Source organism: Canis aureus, chromosome 27, assembly GCF_053574225.1.
Source record: "Canis aureus isolate CA01 chromosome 27, VMU_Caureus_v.1.0, whole genome shotgun sequence".
In the NCBI taxonomy this organism is placed as follows: Eukaryota; Metazoa; Chordata; class Mammalia; order Carnivora; family Canidae; genus Canis; species Canis aureus.
Window position 1 is genome coordinate 20,482,812 of NC_135637.1, and position 15,689 is coordinate 20,498,500.

The 15,689-nt window shown below is 46.7% G+C and overlaps 2 protein-coding genes across 2 annotated transcripts in view; both read right to left on the reverse strand.

Annotated features, from left to right (window-relative positions):
* Window positions 1-7,751, reverse strand: part of LOC144299629 (small G protein signaling modulator 2-like) — a 48,489-nt gene extending 40,738 nt beyond the window's left edge. Inside the window, exons 1-2 of the mRNA XM_077875018.1 lie at window positions 7,747-7,751; window positions 6,079-6,231 (exon numbers count right to left, since the gene is read on the reverse strand). Coding sequence (XP_077731144.1) covers window positions 6,079-6,231; window positions 7,747-7,751 — 158 coding nt within the window. The remainder of the gene's footprint in view (window positions 1-6,078; window positions 6,232-7,746) is intronic.
* LOC144299630 (uncharacterized) overlaps window positions 192-15,689 on the reverse strand; it is a 34,685-nt gene continuing 19,187 nt past the window's right edge. Inside the window, exons 4-6 of the mRNA XM_077875019.1 lie at window positions 10,765-10,857; window positions 7,765-7,920; window positions 192-1,752 (exon numbers count right to left, since the gene is read on the reverse strand). Of these exons, the coding sequence (XP_077731145.1) occupies window positions 7,841-7,920; window positions 10,765-10,857 (173 nt within the window). The 3' untranslated portion in view covers window positions 192-1,752; window positions 7,765-7,840. The remainder of the gene's footprint in view (window positions 1,753-7,764; window positions 7,921-10,764; window positions 10,858-15,689) is intronic.

A 15,689-nucleotide genomic window follows, 5' to 3' on the forward strand; every position in this document is an offset into this window, starting at 1 on the left:
GGAAACACGGGGAGAGGTGTGTAATGCTCATTGCTTCTTTTTTTTTTTTCTTTTTTCTTTTTTTTTTTTTATGCTCATTGCTTCTAACTGTGAACACTTAACACTTGTGGCAACCAGAAAGAATCTGCAGTGCCCTCTTCATTCACAAAGGACACTAGGACTATTATTGAACAGTGGGTATTAGAAGAGCATCTCATCATTTTTAGAGTTTTATTTCACATTCATAAAAACATTTCCATTTTTCTTTTCCTGAAGAGAGCCTCTTGGACTGAAACTGCCAGGGACTTTCCACATCCCTCATCCTGTTTCATTACAGAAACATTCATAAAGACACAATTTTCTCCCATCAATAAATATGTTTGATGTTCCATAGAAGTTCTATGTAATACATGCAGAACAATGGAGTCAGCCTCTAGGATAAATGATTGTCAAAACAACTTGAAGCGATGAGCCTGCCTCTGGATGCTCGGCGGTGGATGTGATGCGGGTGTTCAGTGGGAAACCAGAATGAGCAATAAAGCCCATGAGTAATAATCATAAATCCCAAAGAGGCATCACCCTTTCTTAAGACATGTTTAAACTCCTTGAGAACGAAGACTATAAGGTGCAATCTGCTTTTAGAGGCATTATATTGTTCTAATACATTTAGTTTAAGTTGGAAGTGGAGCATGCCTGGACTGAGGAGCTTTTCCATGCCGTGGACTCAGCTGCAGCTCCACGTGGACTGCCAGGACGGGATGTGATGCTGATGGTGTTCTGAGCAGACTCCCAACATTTTCCTAACTTGAATTTGTTTTATTTTTACATCATATTCCTGTTAAAGGCTCCTAAAATCTCCTAGCCATCAAGTGTCTCAAAATACAGACTCTACATGGAAAGTATTTGGGGACACCGAATAATTTAGTGTGCCTTCCGTATAGGATAAGGGACAAAAGGACTGATGTTTCTCAAAACAGACCATTAGGTTGGCTGTATTCAATTCTGATTCTATATATTTAGGACTCACTGAATTCATAGTTCACGGTACTTGCTGCCAAGACAAATAGGTTTTTTTCTGCTTTTTGTATTTTCTCACATGAAGACACACCAAGAAATCAAGTAGCAACTGAAGAACTAGACACACTGTGTGGGAAATGTCATGTTGGATATATAGTCTAGATGACCCCTTGATTAATACATAGGAGATTCACCTTTTTTCTTTCACTTCTCATTATTTTGAATCACATATTGCACAAACCAAACAATACTACATCTCAAAGGGAAAAATGTACGAAAGTATTTGTCAACCAAAACTCCTAGTAATTCATCACAGAATTTTCAATGTGCTGCTTTCCATGAACCTCATGCAAGTTCATGAATATTATTGAAGTCCACTGTCATGTAAAGTTTGGATCTTGAAGGAATCTAGGAAAAAAGTTCATACCCTCTTTTCTGAATATTGGTAAAAATATATGTATAGTGCTCAAATAAAAGGATACAGTGAAGCACTTTTTAAGGATTATCCTACCACAGTATTATTTTACATACTTAGTAAAGAGATAAACTCTGTTCAGGCATCTCAAGACAGGGGTTTTTATTACTTCCAGAAGTTCAAGTAATTATTTAATAGCTACTATAGTTTGTAAAACATTTTAAAGTTCAGGATGCACGTCATTAGCACAGAGCCTCAGTCCTGCAGATTTCATGCGTCAGAAACAGGCAACATATACTTCGTTTGATGGAAATTCAGACAGGGATATCTAATTCGCTACCCTGTGGAGTAAGGAAGATAAGCTGAGGCATCTGGTCAACACACTCAATGGGGATGGGGAGACCTTGCCATCTCTATAAAGGGGGTAGAGATTTATAAATCTTATTATTTCCATATATATGGCCTTTCACAACTTACCAGCTTATTTTCACATAGCTCATTTAATATAACAGTTATATAAAAGGTAAGACATTATTTTTTCTATTTTTATTGTTGTAACTTCTCTGCACACTCATCACCTTAATAACACCTAAATATTACCTTGAGATGACATTTTTTGTTTCTCAAAACCTTCACTAGATTTCATGCTCTTTGGAAGCACAGAGTATGCATAAAGTGCCTTTTCTAGTTATAGTGTCCATACATGTATTGTATCTATACACACACACACACACACACACACACACGAGCAATACTATAAAGTTCAGTACCTGATAGCCACTCACTGAGGGCTGAAACAGTGAATCACTGAGTGAATAAAGGAACACCTCACATTGTTTCATTTCTCCTTAGCCCTTTTCATTATCTATTCAACTAATTTGTTACTAAGTACCTAGCACCATGCCACCCTGTAGGATATTAACGATACGTAATCAATTAAAGGTTATTCCACAGTGTGGTCCAATGATCTACCTGATGCCAACTGGATGCTTGTTAAAAACTCAAATTCCTGGGCCTAATCCCAGACTTACTGAATTAGAATCTCATGGATACTGAAGTGAGAAAAGCATTGCACAATAAGTTCACAATCTTGCAAAAACAGGTCGACGGATTTTTAAAAAATCATATTCAAAAAACAGCCTTTCTTTTAATCATTCTACAATATTTTCTCTATGCAATTTCTCTTAGTTATAGATTGGGTAAAACTAAAATTCAGGACAAATGGAAAACTAAGAACAAAATGTAAATGAAAATTCTAAACCAAGGTAAATGGTGAACTAGTTTATTGGGTCTAGGACTTCATAAAAAAAAAAAACCAGTCTATCTGGGAACCGATCCTTGTGAAAAGCATTAATCATTAGAGAAAATCAGATAGGAATCAACAAATGACCTGGAGTTATAAATCAAGGAACAATTTTTGTCCTCATTTAGCTATGGTTATGTAGAATATGAAAATATGTATTCCCTGTAGTGGAAAAACCAAGTCCCAGTCGATTAAATTATAGATTGCCACTGGCTTACATTCATGCTTAAAAATTATGTATTATTTTCCTTTCCCATTTCTATTACTTGATATTCTTGCAACTCTTGTTTAATTATTATAACTGTTTTGTGACACAGAGTTCAGTTTACAAAGACCTAATCCAGAGGTAAAGAGCCCAGTTTGCTTGCTCTCTCACTGCTGTCTCAGTGAGACTGAGTCAGGGCTACACTTGGGGCCTTCCTGCAGTCTCAGATATCAGAACTCTGATCATGTTGTTTTAGGGTCAGTTGCTACAGATAAACTGGATGGATCGGGGTGGTGGTGGTGGGGAGTAGGGATTTTAAAACTGGGAGGAGTGGATATTTATCCCAGCTCTGTTGGTAATTAGCAGAGTGGCCTTATTTACTTATTCTTTGCTTTTCTCTAAAATTTAGTCATGCAGTATTAAAGAATCATTGCAAGGAAGAAAAATAAACACTTGCCTAATTCCTGCTGATTAATAGAGCCAAGATATAACCGCTATTGTTAAATGACTATTAAATCCAGGGTGGTGATATTTAGGCCTAGAAAAGTAAATCAAATTATTTGAAGTCACCCAGCTAATAGAGTGCAGTGTGTCTTGACTTGCATTTATTCAATTCTCGTCAGTATACTTTCCGCTCTCAAACATTTCCTAAGCTTGTAGATGAATTACAGTGGTTTATAAACAGGACGGGGGTAACTGCCAAGAATATGGAAGTGGATAGGGAAGAAGGAGCACATGCTGTAATTAATAGATCTCAGGCAGAACAAGAACAAGTGGCACCTGCGGCCAGTGTCCAGGTTCTGCTGAAATGTGAACGCACAGGACTATCTGAAGCCTGAAGGAGCCTGTCAGACTGGCCAGAAGTAGGCGGTGGCACTGCAGCAGGAGTGGCTGTCAGAACTTCAGCCAATTTTTTACCTTAGCAGCTCTGGCTCCCTGGTTAGTCTCCACTACAATATTAACCTCTGAGTTAGTAGAGAGATTTTCTGACCAAAGACTCTTTTAAAAGAAAACCTGTTTTCAAATCAAGAGAAATGTTAAAACGGTTAGAGTTCAAAGTCTGAGGTAGTCACCATTCCACGTGACCACAAGAAATGTCTTAGTTTTGTATGCCTGGCATGGGCCACAATAACTAAGAGAGGCAAAGAACTCACAAGGCCATCTGGGGAAGTTTCTTCAAAGGCAATGGCAGGATAGGTTCTATTTGAAGAAAGATCAGAGCAAAGAACAGTTTATTGTAGTTAGAACAGAGTCAAGTATATCATGTTGCTGGCTTGATTAGAGAGCCAGGACTGTGATGGACAGTGATGAAGAGATTTTTCTCTAAAGCAGGGGTCAAGAACCTTTTTCTGCAAAGAGCTAGACAATAAGTATTTTCAGTTTTGAAGAACGTAAGATTTTGTCACAAGTACTCAGTTTGTCCCTGTAGCACAAAAGCAGCCATAAATGACTGGCAAATGAATCAGTAAGGCTAGGGTCCAATAGGATTTTGTTTGCCAAACGTGAAGAAAGCTAGATTAGGTCTACGAGCTATAGTTTATGCACCTCTGCTCTGGAATAAAAACGTTTAAATTGAAAAAGAAACATTTGTGTTGTTTCTAGGGTCCCTACCCCACAGCCAGTGGGGAGACCTGAATTTTTCTTGAACCAAAACCTCTTCCATATAACACAGAACATACCTTCATAGGTTATGAAGGTACAGTGCAGGTTATGGAGGATGTTATCACTAAGGGTAGGGGAGACTCTGCACTAATGTTACAACTTGTGCTCGCTTCGGCAGCACATATACTAATGTTACAACTTCTGTGTGAATGTAAAAAAAAATAAGAAGTTTAATAAATAAAGAGGTTGGCGTTATTGCTGAAATAAATCACTAATTCCTTTTGACTGATTTATTCAGCAGAAAACACAAGGTCATAGACCAAAGGCAGTAACTACAGAGGCCCTGAACCCACGTTAGGGCACAGAGCAGAGACTTGTCATAATTCATGAGAAGGTGTAATTGGACTCCAGAGCCTGGATTTCTTCCAGTTCCTCTCCTGCCTCCTGGCCTTTGCACCTGCTGTCCCTCTGCTAGAAACACTCTTTCCCCTACACCTTTACCCGGTTTATGCCTACCGGCACTTCAAATGGAAGCTTAACTGCATGTATTCCAGGACACTTTCCCTGACCACCCAGAGGAGATTAAACACCACCCACCTAGTTTGGAATATTCATCATATATTATCCCAATTACTAGTTACCTGTTTTCCCTGCTACGATGTGAGGTTCATGAAGAGAAGGATTTGTTCTATACTTTCAGATATGTTTTCCAGGCAAACAGGCAAAGAATGAAAGATAATCATAATACCCATTTTATGTGAGGATGTGGTTAAATAGGCACTTTCATATACCAAGAGATGAGGAGATTCTCATGTATTTCCTTGATATTCTCTCTCTCCCTCTCCCTCTGGCTGGAAAGGAGTACTGGTCATGAAGTCTCAGATTTTACATTCTTCCCCAGCTTCCCTATCCCTTAGCATAACATCCAAGCTTTGAACATGACAGTTAAGACCAATGTATCCCCAACATCCCAGGTTAGTGCCTGGCACTTGCTAGGTGCTCATTAAATATTTGTTGGAAGAATGAATGGATGGATAAATGCTTGCCAAGAGGGCTCATACTACAAAACATTTACACCAAGTTGATCTGAGCTAGAAAAAAAAAATGTAAGAAAGTATCATTATAAATTTCCAAAACGCTGTGGACTCACTATCTTCCCTTCTCACCTCTTCTCCAGAATGGCAGCGATCCCTGTCCCACTTACCAAATGAGAGCAGAGACACAGAGAAGCTAAATGACTCCTCTAAGGGCCATGGTTAGTAAGAAGACAATAGGCTTAATTCATGGGAGAAGAAAGATGCCTAAGATTTGCAAGATCCTACACCCAACTCCTAATCTGGAGATCCGGCGTTGCCAGTAAGCAACTGAATTGTCCCAAGGTCCTAAACTAGGCTAATTCGGAGACGAACATCCAGACGGCCTTCATGTAATCTCTTTCAAGTCAAGTCCATATCAAGGGGGAGAAAAGAAAGGTGCTTTGTGCAACAGGGTGCAATTTCCAAGAAGGCCAGCAGGTGGCGGCAGAGCACACCCAGGCGTCCGGTCTTTCTGGCTCACCTGCTGTTTTCCACCAGGTAATGCACAATTTTGTCCAGCACCTTCTCAAACAAGGCAGTGCGGATCCACAGGTGCTTGATGGCCAGTGGGGACAGGCTGGGCAGCTTCGGCAGCTTCCGCACATTCTCCTGGAGGCCCTGGATCTGATTTCGCCTTCAAGACCAGTAAAGAAGAAGGATGAATATTGACAAAAGAGGAAATCCAACAGGACCAATATGCAAACAGCAACCTCTCAAGGAAATGAAGGAATGGCAACTAAAACAACAAAAGAGCCCTTATTGCTCCTGGCAAGCGGACAAAGAGTTGGAGGAATCATCATACCCAGCAAACATGAAGACACAGTGAAATACACTTTCATACACTGTTGATGGGTAAGCCGGATTCTCATAGTGATTCAATTCTCTTCTCTTCTACCTATCTGTCATGGATGAGTGGTTGCATGAATGAAGGAATGGCTCTCCCTTACCACCTGGCATGGGTATCTCTAATTCCTCCATTAGAAAGTTACTCCCAATATCATGGAAGGCTGATGGACATCTACCCCTTTAAGAAGTTCTCAGCAAACACTTGGGAATTTAACAGATGGACTGGAAGACACCTGAAAACCAAGTGGCTGAGGAGTCAGATTCCTAATGGGAGTTGGCAATGTGAAATCCACAGCCCTGCCCATCACACAGTTCTGGCCAGCAGCTCTGGGCTGGTATGGCCTGAAAGGCAAGGCAAGGGCCATTGCCCATCCAGTGAAGTGGAGGGAGTACCCACGGCAGAGAAGGCAAACATGGCATGCGTGCTTCTCTCTCCTGTCTCTTGCCATCTAATCAATCCGAGCATTCTTTCCTGTGAAACCCAAGAGTAGCTCTAGAATCTTTCACAACAAGGTCCTTTGGGCAGCCTCTAGCAACAACTGGAGCTGAAACCTATTTGCCATCCCTGACCAGGCTCCAGATCAAGGCTTTGGCTGAACAACTGGGGCTCTCGTGAGGCTCTGGTGGAGGGGGCTCAGTACACATACTCAGGCCATGAGCCTCCCCCCAGCAAACATCATCAGCTCTTAAGACATGTGAGTGAAGTCAAGGCTCCCCTTCAATGGTGGCCTCAATGTGACACCTGGTCCATGCAGACAGAGACCATACTGCTTTGATTAAACTTTGGTCTTCCTGCATTCAGAATGGGGTCTGGCTCCCAAGAGCCACTTATGCATTCAACAATCGTGTCTCGAACATTTTCCAGGTGCTAGGCACTGTCCAGGCACTGGGGATGGGGAGTAACAGATGTTAGTTGCCTGTTCTCAGGAGTTCAGAGTTAAGCGGGGAAGATAGACAAGAATCAAGGAAACAAATTAAAGAGTAATTAGAGGTGGTGATAACCACAGGGAAGTAAGTAAATAGAGTGATGATCTCAAAGAAAAATTGGGTGAGGTTTGGAATTTATCCTTAACTGGGGCAAGGCCTGAGATGACAAGAAACTAGCCACAGAAAATGAAGTATGGGAACCGGGTGGTGGGTAGAACATGTGCAAAGGCCCTGGGGTAGGAAACAATCTGGCAGGTTTGGGGAGCAGAAAGGAAACTGGAGAGAGGAACTGGCAGGAGGCATGGGTTCTTGCAGAGCTCAGGGAGGAACGTGGAGTCAGGGGGACTGTCCTCTGCAGGGCGTGCCCTGCCCATACCCCATGCTCCATACTCACGTGCTCTCAATCAGCTGCTCCAGGTCCTGCACCTAGTGGCTCAGCTCCTCGGCTGGCGGGCAGTTCTTGCCCACTTTCATGAAGAGAGCTGCAATCTTGTTGCTGTGCAGAAAGCCAGCCGCCGCAGCCCGTGAAGGACGCAGGCCTCCACAGCCGCTGTAGGGACATGACAGTCAGTAGGCCCTGCCCTGCCCACACTCCCACGCGCCCAGCCCAGGACTTCAGTCACACAGAGGCGCCTTGGAGAGCTGCGGGCCCAGCATCTCAGAATTCATGAGAGCATCACATGGGAAAACCGCATATGCCTCTCTCCTTTCCACTCCCTCGAAAGGGAGCAAGACAGCTGAGGAGTTAACCTATGCTCGCTGCCCAAGGTCAGACTATCTGCCCACATCCTTTCCCAGACACTAAGCAGTCGTGTGACCTCCAGCAACTACTTCCCCTCCTTGTGTCTCAGTTTCTTCATCTGTGAAGTGGGGAGAACATGAACGTGCATCTTAAAAGGTTGCTGTTAGAATGAGGTGGAAAAAATGCATGGAAAGCACTTCACATAGAGCCCAGTACACAGTAAGTGCTTTAGGAACATTAGCTATTACTCCTGCCAGGGAGAGAGGAGGGACCAGACCACAGGACTGTTGAGCTTTGTCTGGGCTCAAGATAAAAGTGACATGAACGTCACTCCTGTGATTCCAGTAACAGCTAGCATTACAGATCTCATTCTCCCTCTGCCACAGCCAAGGAAGAAAGGACAACCATCCCCATTTTTCAGATGTGAAAACCGAGGCTCTAAGAAGCAAACCAAATTGCCCAGGGCCACCTGGCAAATAAGTGACCAAGTTGGGATTCAAAACCAGGCCTGAGCCCACGGTGTGCTCACAACGCCTGTGCCTCCATGAAGGATTTGAAGAGAGGCTTCACTCATCATCTTCCCGTGTCTGTGTTTGCCCTGGGTGGTAGTCTGGGCTCTACCTCTAACTTGCTGTGTGACCTCAAGCGAATCGCTTTCCATCTCTGGGACTTAGTGTTCCCTGCTGGGGGACAGTCCCTGTGTAGGCCATTCTGATGACCCCAATCTTATTTCTGGTACTTTCAGCAGGCCTCTATTAAGTATTCTCCTACCTTCTATCTCACACAGTGAGACCAGTGTGGAGGAAAAAGCTTTTTCCACTCAATCCTGGTGGAAAAAGCCCATGAAGTGAGTGTGCTAGTCGCCGTCACTCCAAAGAAGGAGAACGCCAACAGTCCAAGGGTTAAGAGCCCGGCCAAGGTCATGTTGTGTGCAAGGACAAATACTGAGAAGTTCTGGTTCAATTTCTTGTCTTGGGTTTGTTGTTGTTGTTGTTAGCAATTACTTGGCTTTTTTTTTTTTAATTAATTTTTTTTTTTTAAATAGGCTCCACATCCACCATGGGGCTTGAGCTCATAACCCTGAGATCAAGAGTTGTGTGCTCTACCAACTGTGCCAGCCAGGTGCCCCAGTAATTGCTTGGCTTTGAATGAATGTCCACCTATTGCCTAATTTGCTTATGGGCTTAAAATAGTCTGGATGAGCATCTCTTAAACACCTTCATTTTCGCTTACACACACAACACTTTTCATCCATTTATACTTCAAGAAGTTAAGTAACTATCCAGGTATTGGCAGCTTGGTGGACTCTTTCTGACAATGAATCCTAAGGAACGGTGGATCAGAGACACCTCAGGGAGACCCTGTAGGCCTTACTCAGTGCCATCACATTTCTCCCCTCATCCCAAACTGTGGCTGGAGTTAAAGGATTATTGTGATTTTTATCACTTTCTATTCCTCTAAGTCTTTAATGAGTAGGTATCGTAGCACTTTCTGAAATGGGCATGCCGCTTATTTTCTTTGCAAATAAAGATATCTGGGAGAAAAAAATATAGGTAAATACATTCCCATATTCACATTTGTGTGTATATGTGTCCTTTCATATACATACATGTTCATGTAATTATGTGCATATATACTCCTCTATATATACATAAATATGCAAGTATATAAATATACATGTAGGTTAAACAGATCTCACTTCAAAAAACATAAAATTTTGCCAAGGTCACCCAACACACAAGTGGCAGAGAAGGGATGTGAACCCAGGTCTGCCTGGCTGCAAAGGGCCCAAACTGAGGTCAGCAGGCTCCCAGGTCATGACGTGTGTTCCCACAGGTGGTACGCCCAGCCATCTGGATGAAGCCGAGGGGCCAGTCAGGTCTCCTCGCTCGGGCCTCTCTACGAGACCAAGGCCACGAGAGGGGGATTACAGCACGTCCTTCACCCCAACACATGCCAGTCATGAAATAATAAAGGTTTTCAGGGAGAAAGAAACTCCCCCACTTATACGTACACACTGATACGTCGAAACGGAATCCTGACTCCGGGGACACCCAAAACCTGCGTCTGTGGCCGAGGTGGAAGTATAGTGAGAACCTGGCAGCATGGTTATTTCTGGAGCCTTGCAAGCAAAGCTGATTCAAGGAGAGACGTCTGAGTCATGCTCTGAGCCCTGGGCCTGCCTCCTGTGCTGAGCCAGCTGGACATGATCCCTCAGGATGGTGTGATGGTTCCTCACTCCCTGTATTTTTAAAGCCCATCCATCCCCTCCCATTATTTAGCAACAGCCATAGACAGGGCGGGGGAAGGGGCACGGAGCCATTCCTCAGATGGAGCCATTCCTCAGATGCGAGACCCACATCACTAGGGGTGTGGGTTGGTGGCTGTGAACTGAGAGGGGAAAGCAGGCCCTCCGGCATCAACAGTGATTAACCCTTCGTAGGTTGCAAGGGGGCCATTCTTAATGTCTTCTGGAGACATTGCTGTATTTCCAAATTCCCTAATGGGGCCCCTTGGAAATCTGAAAATAACTGGAGTTACAAAGCAAAAAAGCAGTTAAGAACGCTTGCTTGCACAAAGATGCCACTCCCCCAGGTCAGGTCAGCCCATAGAGAAAGAAGCCACTTTCAAGGCCACAGGCCACGGACTCACCACAGAAGGAGATGATGTGGCTGCTGTCCTCGTGGACAAACTTCCGTGTGACGGCCTCCTCCATGATCTGCTTCACCTGGAAGGCAGAGGCAGCTGGACGGGAGACCCAAATGCGACCCGGGGTGTGGTCACCCCAAAGGGCTGTGTCGCCCCTCCTGGGCTTCTCAGGCCGTCCGCAGTGTTTTGATAACTGCTTTCCTTTCACACCCTGCTCACCCCGTCTTCTGTTAAGTCTGAGGCCTGTGGCCTATAAGAGCTCCACACTTCACATTCTCCTGAAGTATTTTTTCGGGTGCTTGCTCTGCACTTTTCAGATGTCACACGAAATGTCATCTCCCTCCTTGACCCCATTATCTGAGACAGCCCTCCCCCTGACTCCATCCATCCCTCGTTACAGTTCCTTCAGGGTACTTACACTATTCCTGTCCTGTCTCTTTGCTTACCATCTCCCTCCTCTAGGATATAAATGCTCTGAGGGCAGGGCCTCATCTGCCTCAGAGCCTGCAAACTGTGGCCTCCCCGATGTTAGGGGCTGAACTGTATCCCCGCACTCATACGCTGAAAGCTTAACCCCGAGTACCTTAGGATGTCATCTATTTGTCGACAAGGTCTTCAAGAGCTAATTATGTTAAAATGAGGTCATTAGGGTGGGCGCTCATCTGGTACGACTGGTGTCCTTATAAAAGGAAGTCTGAACACAGACCACTACAGAGGGAAGAGTCCCCCATCCTGGGAGAAGAGGGCCATGTATGAGAACACCCAGAACAGAGCTTTCCCTCACAGACGTCGGAAGGAGTCAATTCTGCCAACACCATGATACTGGACTTCCAGCCTCCAGAAGCGTGAGAACGTAAATATCTGGCATTCAGGTCCCCCCGGGTGTGGCAGCTTGTTATGGCAGCCGGGGCAGACCGACACATCCACCGTCAGCATCCTCACCATCACGCTCCATGTCCTCATCCCCCCAGCGGAGCACTTCTGTGCCAGAGGAGGAATGAGTGAACGAGTGAATGAGTTCTAGGCTTACCCGTATTAACTCACTGTACCCTCTCCACAGCCCTGTGCGGGGTGGATCTATTTTTATGAGAATGAAGATCAGAGAGCCTAAGCAGCCAGCCCAAGGTCACACAGTGTACAGGAGGCAGAAGCAGAAACCCAGGCTCTTGATGCTACTCTAGAAGCTTCAGCCAATGGCTTGTCTCTGAAAATAATAAAGCTGCTCTAGCTTACTATGTGCACAGCACTGTGGTAAGCACACACGGTATTATGGAGTCATATGCTGAAGCCCTATTCTCCCCCTCCTGGTGTGATGGTATTTGGAGGTGGGGCCTCTGGGGGGTAATCAGGGTTACACGAGGTCCTGAAGGCAAGGGCCTCAGGATGGGCCTGGTGTCCTTAAAAGAAGAGGAAGAAATCAGAGCAAAGTGAGACGGTGGTTGCCTGCAAGCCAGGAAGAGAACCCTGGCCGGGAGCTGAATCTGCTAGCACCTTGACCTCGGACTTCTCAGCTGGCAAACTGCAAGAAATAAAGGTCTGTTTAGGCCACTCTATCTGTGGTGTTCTGCTACGCCAGTCTGAGCAGAGGCACGCGGCAAGCCCCACATAATCCCCACAGCATGGTTCCCAGGTGGCCCCTACCACCCACTTCATTCACAAGAAAATTATGGGGATCCCTGGGTGGCGCAGCGGTTTGGCGCCTGCCTTTGGCCTAGGGCGCGATCCTGGAGACCCGGGATCGAATCCCACATCGGGCTCCCGGTGCATGGAGCCTGCTTCTCCCTCTGCCTGTGTCTCTGCCTCCCTCTCTCTCTCTCTGTAACTATCATAAATAAATAAAAATTAAAAAAAAAAAACACAAGAAAATTATGAAATGCAGAGGTATTGGTTACTACCTAGCCAAGGTCATCAGAACATCCAAGGTCATCCTGCTGAGGTTTCTACGCTGGGCAATCTGACTCCAAGGGGAGCCTCTGCCCACTCCACTCCACTCCAGAAACAGGGGTCAGATGCACTTACTGGGGTCACCGCCCTCCGTGACACAACAGAGGAAACAACCCCTTCCTCTTACTCTCCCTCTCTCCAGAAGGCCGGGAAGACCCCCTAACCACTGTCTGTGGTTCATAGCAACACTGGTGCACTTATTTCCCAGCTCAGCACAAGCTGGGGTGGAGTCTGGGGGCTTCGGCCTCTCTCTGCTACATGATGGCCTGGCCCCGCAAAACTAAGATTCAGAAGTCCGCTGTTGGCAAAAACCATGGGCAGAGTTCTTGGAGGGGGGGGTTCCTGTGTGCTTGAGGGAGAGCAAAAGGGCTTTCCAATTCGGGGCACGGAGTCCAGGGATGGCCGCTGGCCCCTCCTTGGCCCCTTGGACAGGAGCTGATCACATGGTAGGTATCACAGTGTGCCCCACAGAACCCTTTAGGACTGGAGGCTGCTTAGGGGGGTGCTGGAGAATCCTCGGCTGCCAGTCCCTTAGAGGACAGGGGACTACTTCAGCCACAGGGAGAGCCTCCCCCAAGGTCTCACTGCTTCCCAGGGTGGCCCTCACCCAGAGACTGGAGCAGGCGGGCCCTGAAGATTTGGCATCCTCACCCCAGATTGGGACAGCTTTGAAGGGCCACAAAGCTCCCTGGGAACTCGCCGTGGCGCTTCCATGAAAGCCCCGTGGCCCATCTTCTCCTTTGGCCCTCTCCTGCTTGCTTCACTCTGCTCCCCGGGTGTCAATCCCAAAGGCATACCCAAATAAACCTGCATGCTGACTTCCATCTCCACAATGGCCTCCACTCAGGGACCGCCAAGCCATAGCATGCACACATGTGAGCAACAGTCAACAGGGAGACGTCGTCATAAACAGTTCAAATGCTCATGAATGCAGTTCAGTTCGGCAGGAGGCCCTCGCACTGAGGGCACAGAGCAGCAGGGATGGAGTCAAACAGTCCTGCCCAGGAAGACCTTTCACTCCAATGAGCCAAAAGGTAGGACAAACTAAGACAGGCACAGGGCAAGTGTGACATTGCCCAGCAGGGCCAGCAGCACCAGCACCAGGTGGGACCTGGTAGAGATACAAATGCTTGGCCTCCGACCCATGGAATCAGCAACTCCAGGATGTTTATCAAGCTCTCCAAGGAAATCTCACGCAAGCTCAGATGGCAGCAGGAGGTGTGAGAGGATAGAAAACAAGAAGCCGTCCCAAAATCCTTAGGAAGAGATTCAGCAGTCACGGCTCCTGTCTGGGATCTTCCCCACACAGCCAGCCCCTTCTGGCCACCTCTCCTGGCCCCCAAGTCGGACTAGGGGAGGTAACAGTTGCGGCTTCCTCACTATTACCACCACAGGGTGCTGCATCCTTGGCGCACCCCACCCTGCCTTGGTCAGTAGTGCCTTTATTAAATTCACCTTACTGTACTCCGTTTGGGGGAATCCTCTGTTTCCTATCGTTACCCAGACTGGACACACGCGCTGTCTCAAGTCCAAACTCTGCAGAGTGGAGAAGGTTGTCCGTTTATCGCTGTGGACTCTGAAACTCAGGAAGGGCAATCCCCAGGGAAGGCTGGCTCCAGGACTCTTGTCCTGGGGATGGATCTGGGGTGGGGTGGGTGGTGGAGGTGCAAATGCAGCACCCGTGGGTAGTGGGTAGTGCTCAGCCTGGGGAGGGGCCCTGACAAGTGAGGTGCCCCCCACTTCTGCTGGCTCCCAGCTGTGGGCTAGAACCCGTCTCCAGAAGTTAGTAACAGGCTGCCAGCCTGAGGCCAGAAGAGGAAATTAAAAAGGCAGCGGGGCGGAAGTCTCCCTGGGAAGGACGCTGACAGCCTCCCAGGAGAGAGCACACGCCGCAGGAAGAGGCTGTGACCCATACCCTCGAGGGTGGGCCCCATCCCCAGGGAACTGGCCAGACCTGTGGGGGTGAGGGAGAGGGCCACAGAAGGCCTCTGAAATTCAGTTCAACCACCTTTCCCCTCTCAGGCGCCAGGCATGGGCTTGGACTCGGTCGGCTGTAAAGCTGACAGATGTGAGGGACCTCGGGGTGGTCTGGGCATGGTGGCGGTGGCAGGTGGCCTCCCGGCCCCTCCCCAGCCTCTGTGATTTCTCTAATCTTCAGCCCTGGGATCATGTCTGATTCAGGCAGCACAGAGGCAGTGGCTGTGGTCGCTGGGACTCGAGGCCCATAGACCTCCATCTGCATCCCGGCTCAACCCCTCGTGTCCAGGGCTGAGGATTAAATGGGCTGCTGTTTGCAAAAGGGCAGGCCTGGCTAGGACATAGTAGAAGTTTCGTGATGCTAAAGCTTGCTGCCATTTTTTATTTTTTGAGCACTCACTGTGTTCCTGGAACTGTTTATAGCATGACAACCCAAATGAAGTGGATTACTGAATTATTCCCTTTTCACAGATGGGGAAACTGAGGCAGGGAGCTGTTCCATAACCACCCCAGGTCATGCAGAGGAGGCACGATCAGACCCAGGGCCTTTATTCTAACAAATACTTTGTCTCATAGCAGAAGCTGGAGGCCATTTTGAACAAAATGCTTTTGTTATTGCCCAGCTTAGAGTGAGAGAGTATGTTTACTGAGCACCTACATGTGCCAGGGTCTCTGTACAGAATACCTTATTTAATCCTCGCAGGAACATCATCATCCCCATTTTAAAGCTGCATAAACTGAGGTTCACAAGAGTTTATGCAATTTGCCCTAAGGTTACAAAACCAGGAAAGGGCACAGTCAGGACCTCTTGAACTTAGGTCTCACAGTCAGCAATGCCTCCAGCCCTGCCCAGAAAGGGGTCAGGCCCTCTAAAATCCCAAGGTGCTGGGAAACCTATGAGAAAGGGATTCCTCAGTCTCGCCCAACGTGGAGACCAAAGAAGCACTAACTGCAAGTCAGGAGTCCTGAGTCACCCAGACCTGACTCTGCCACCCATGTCCTGTGGG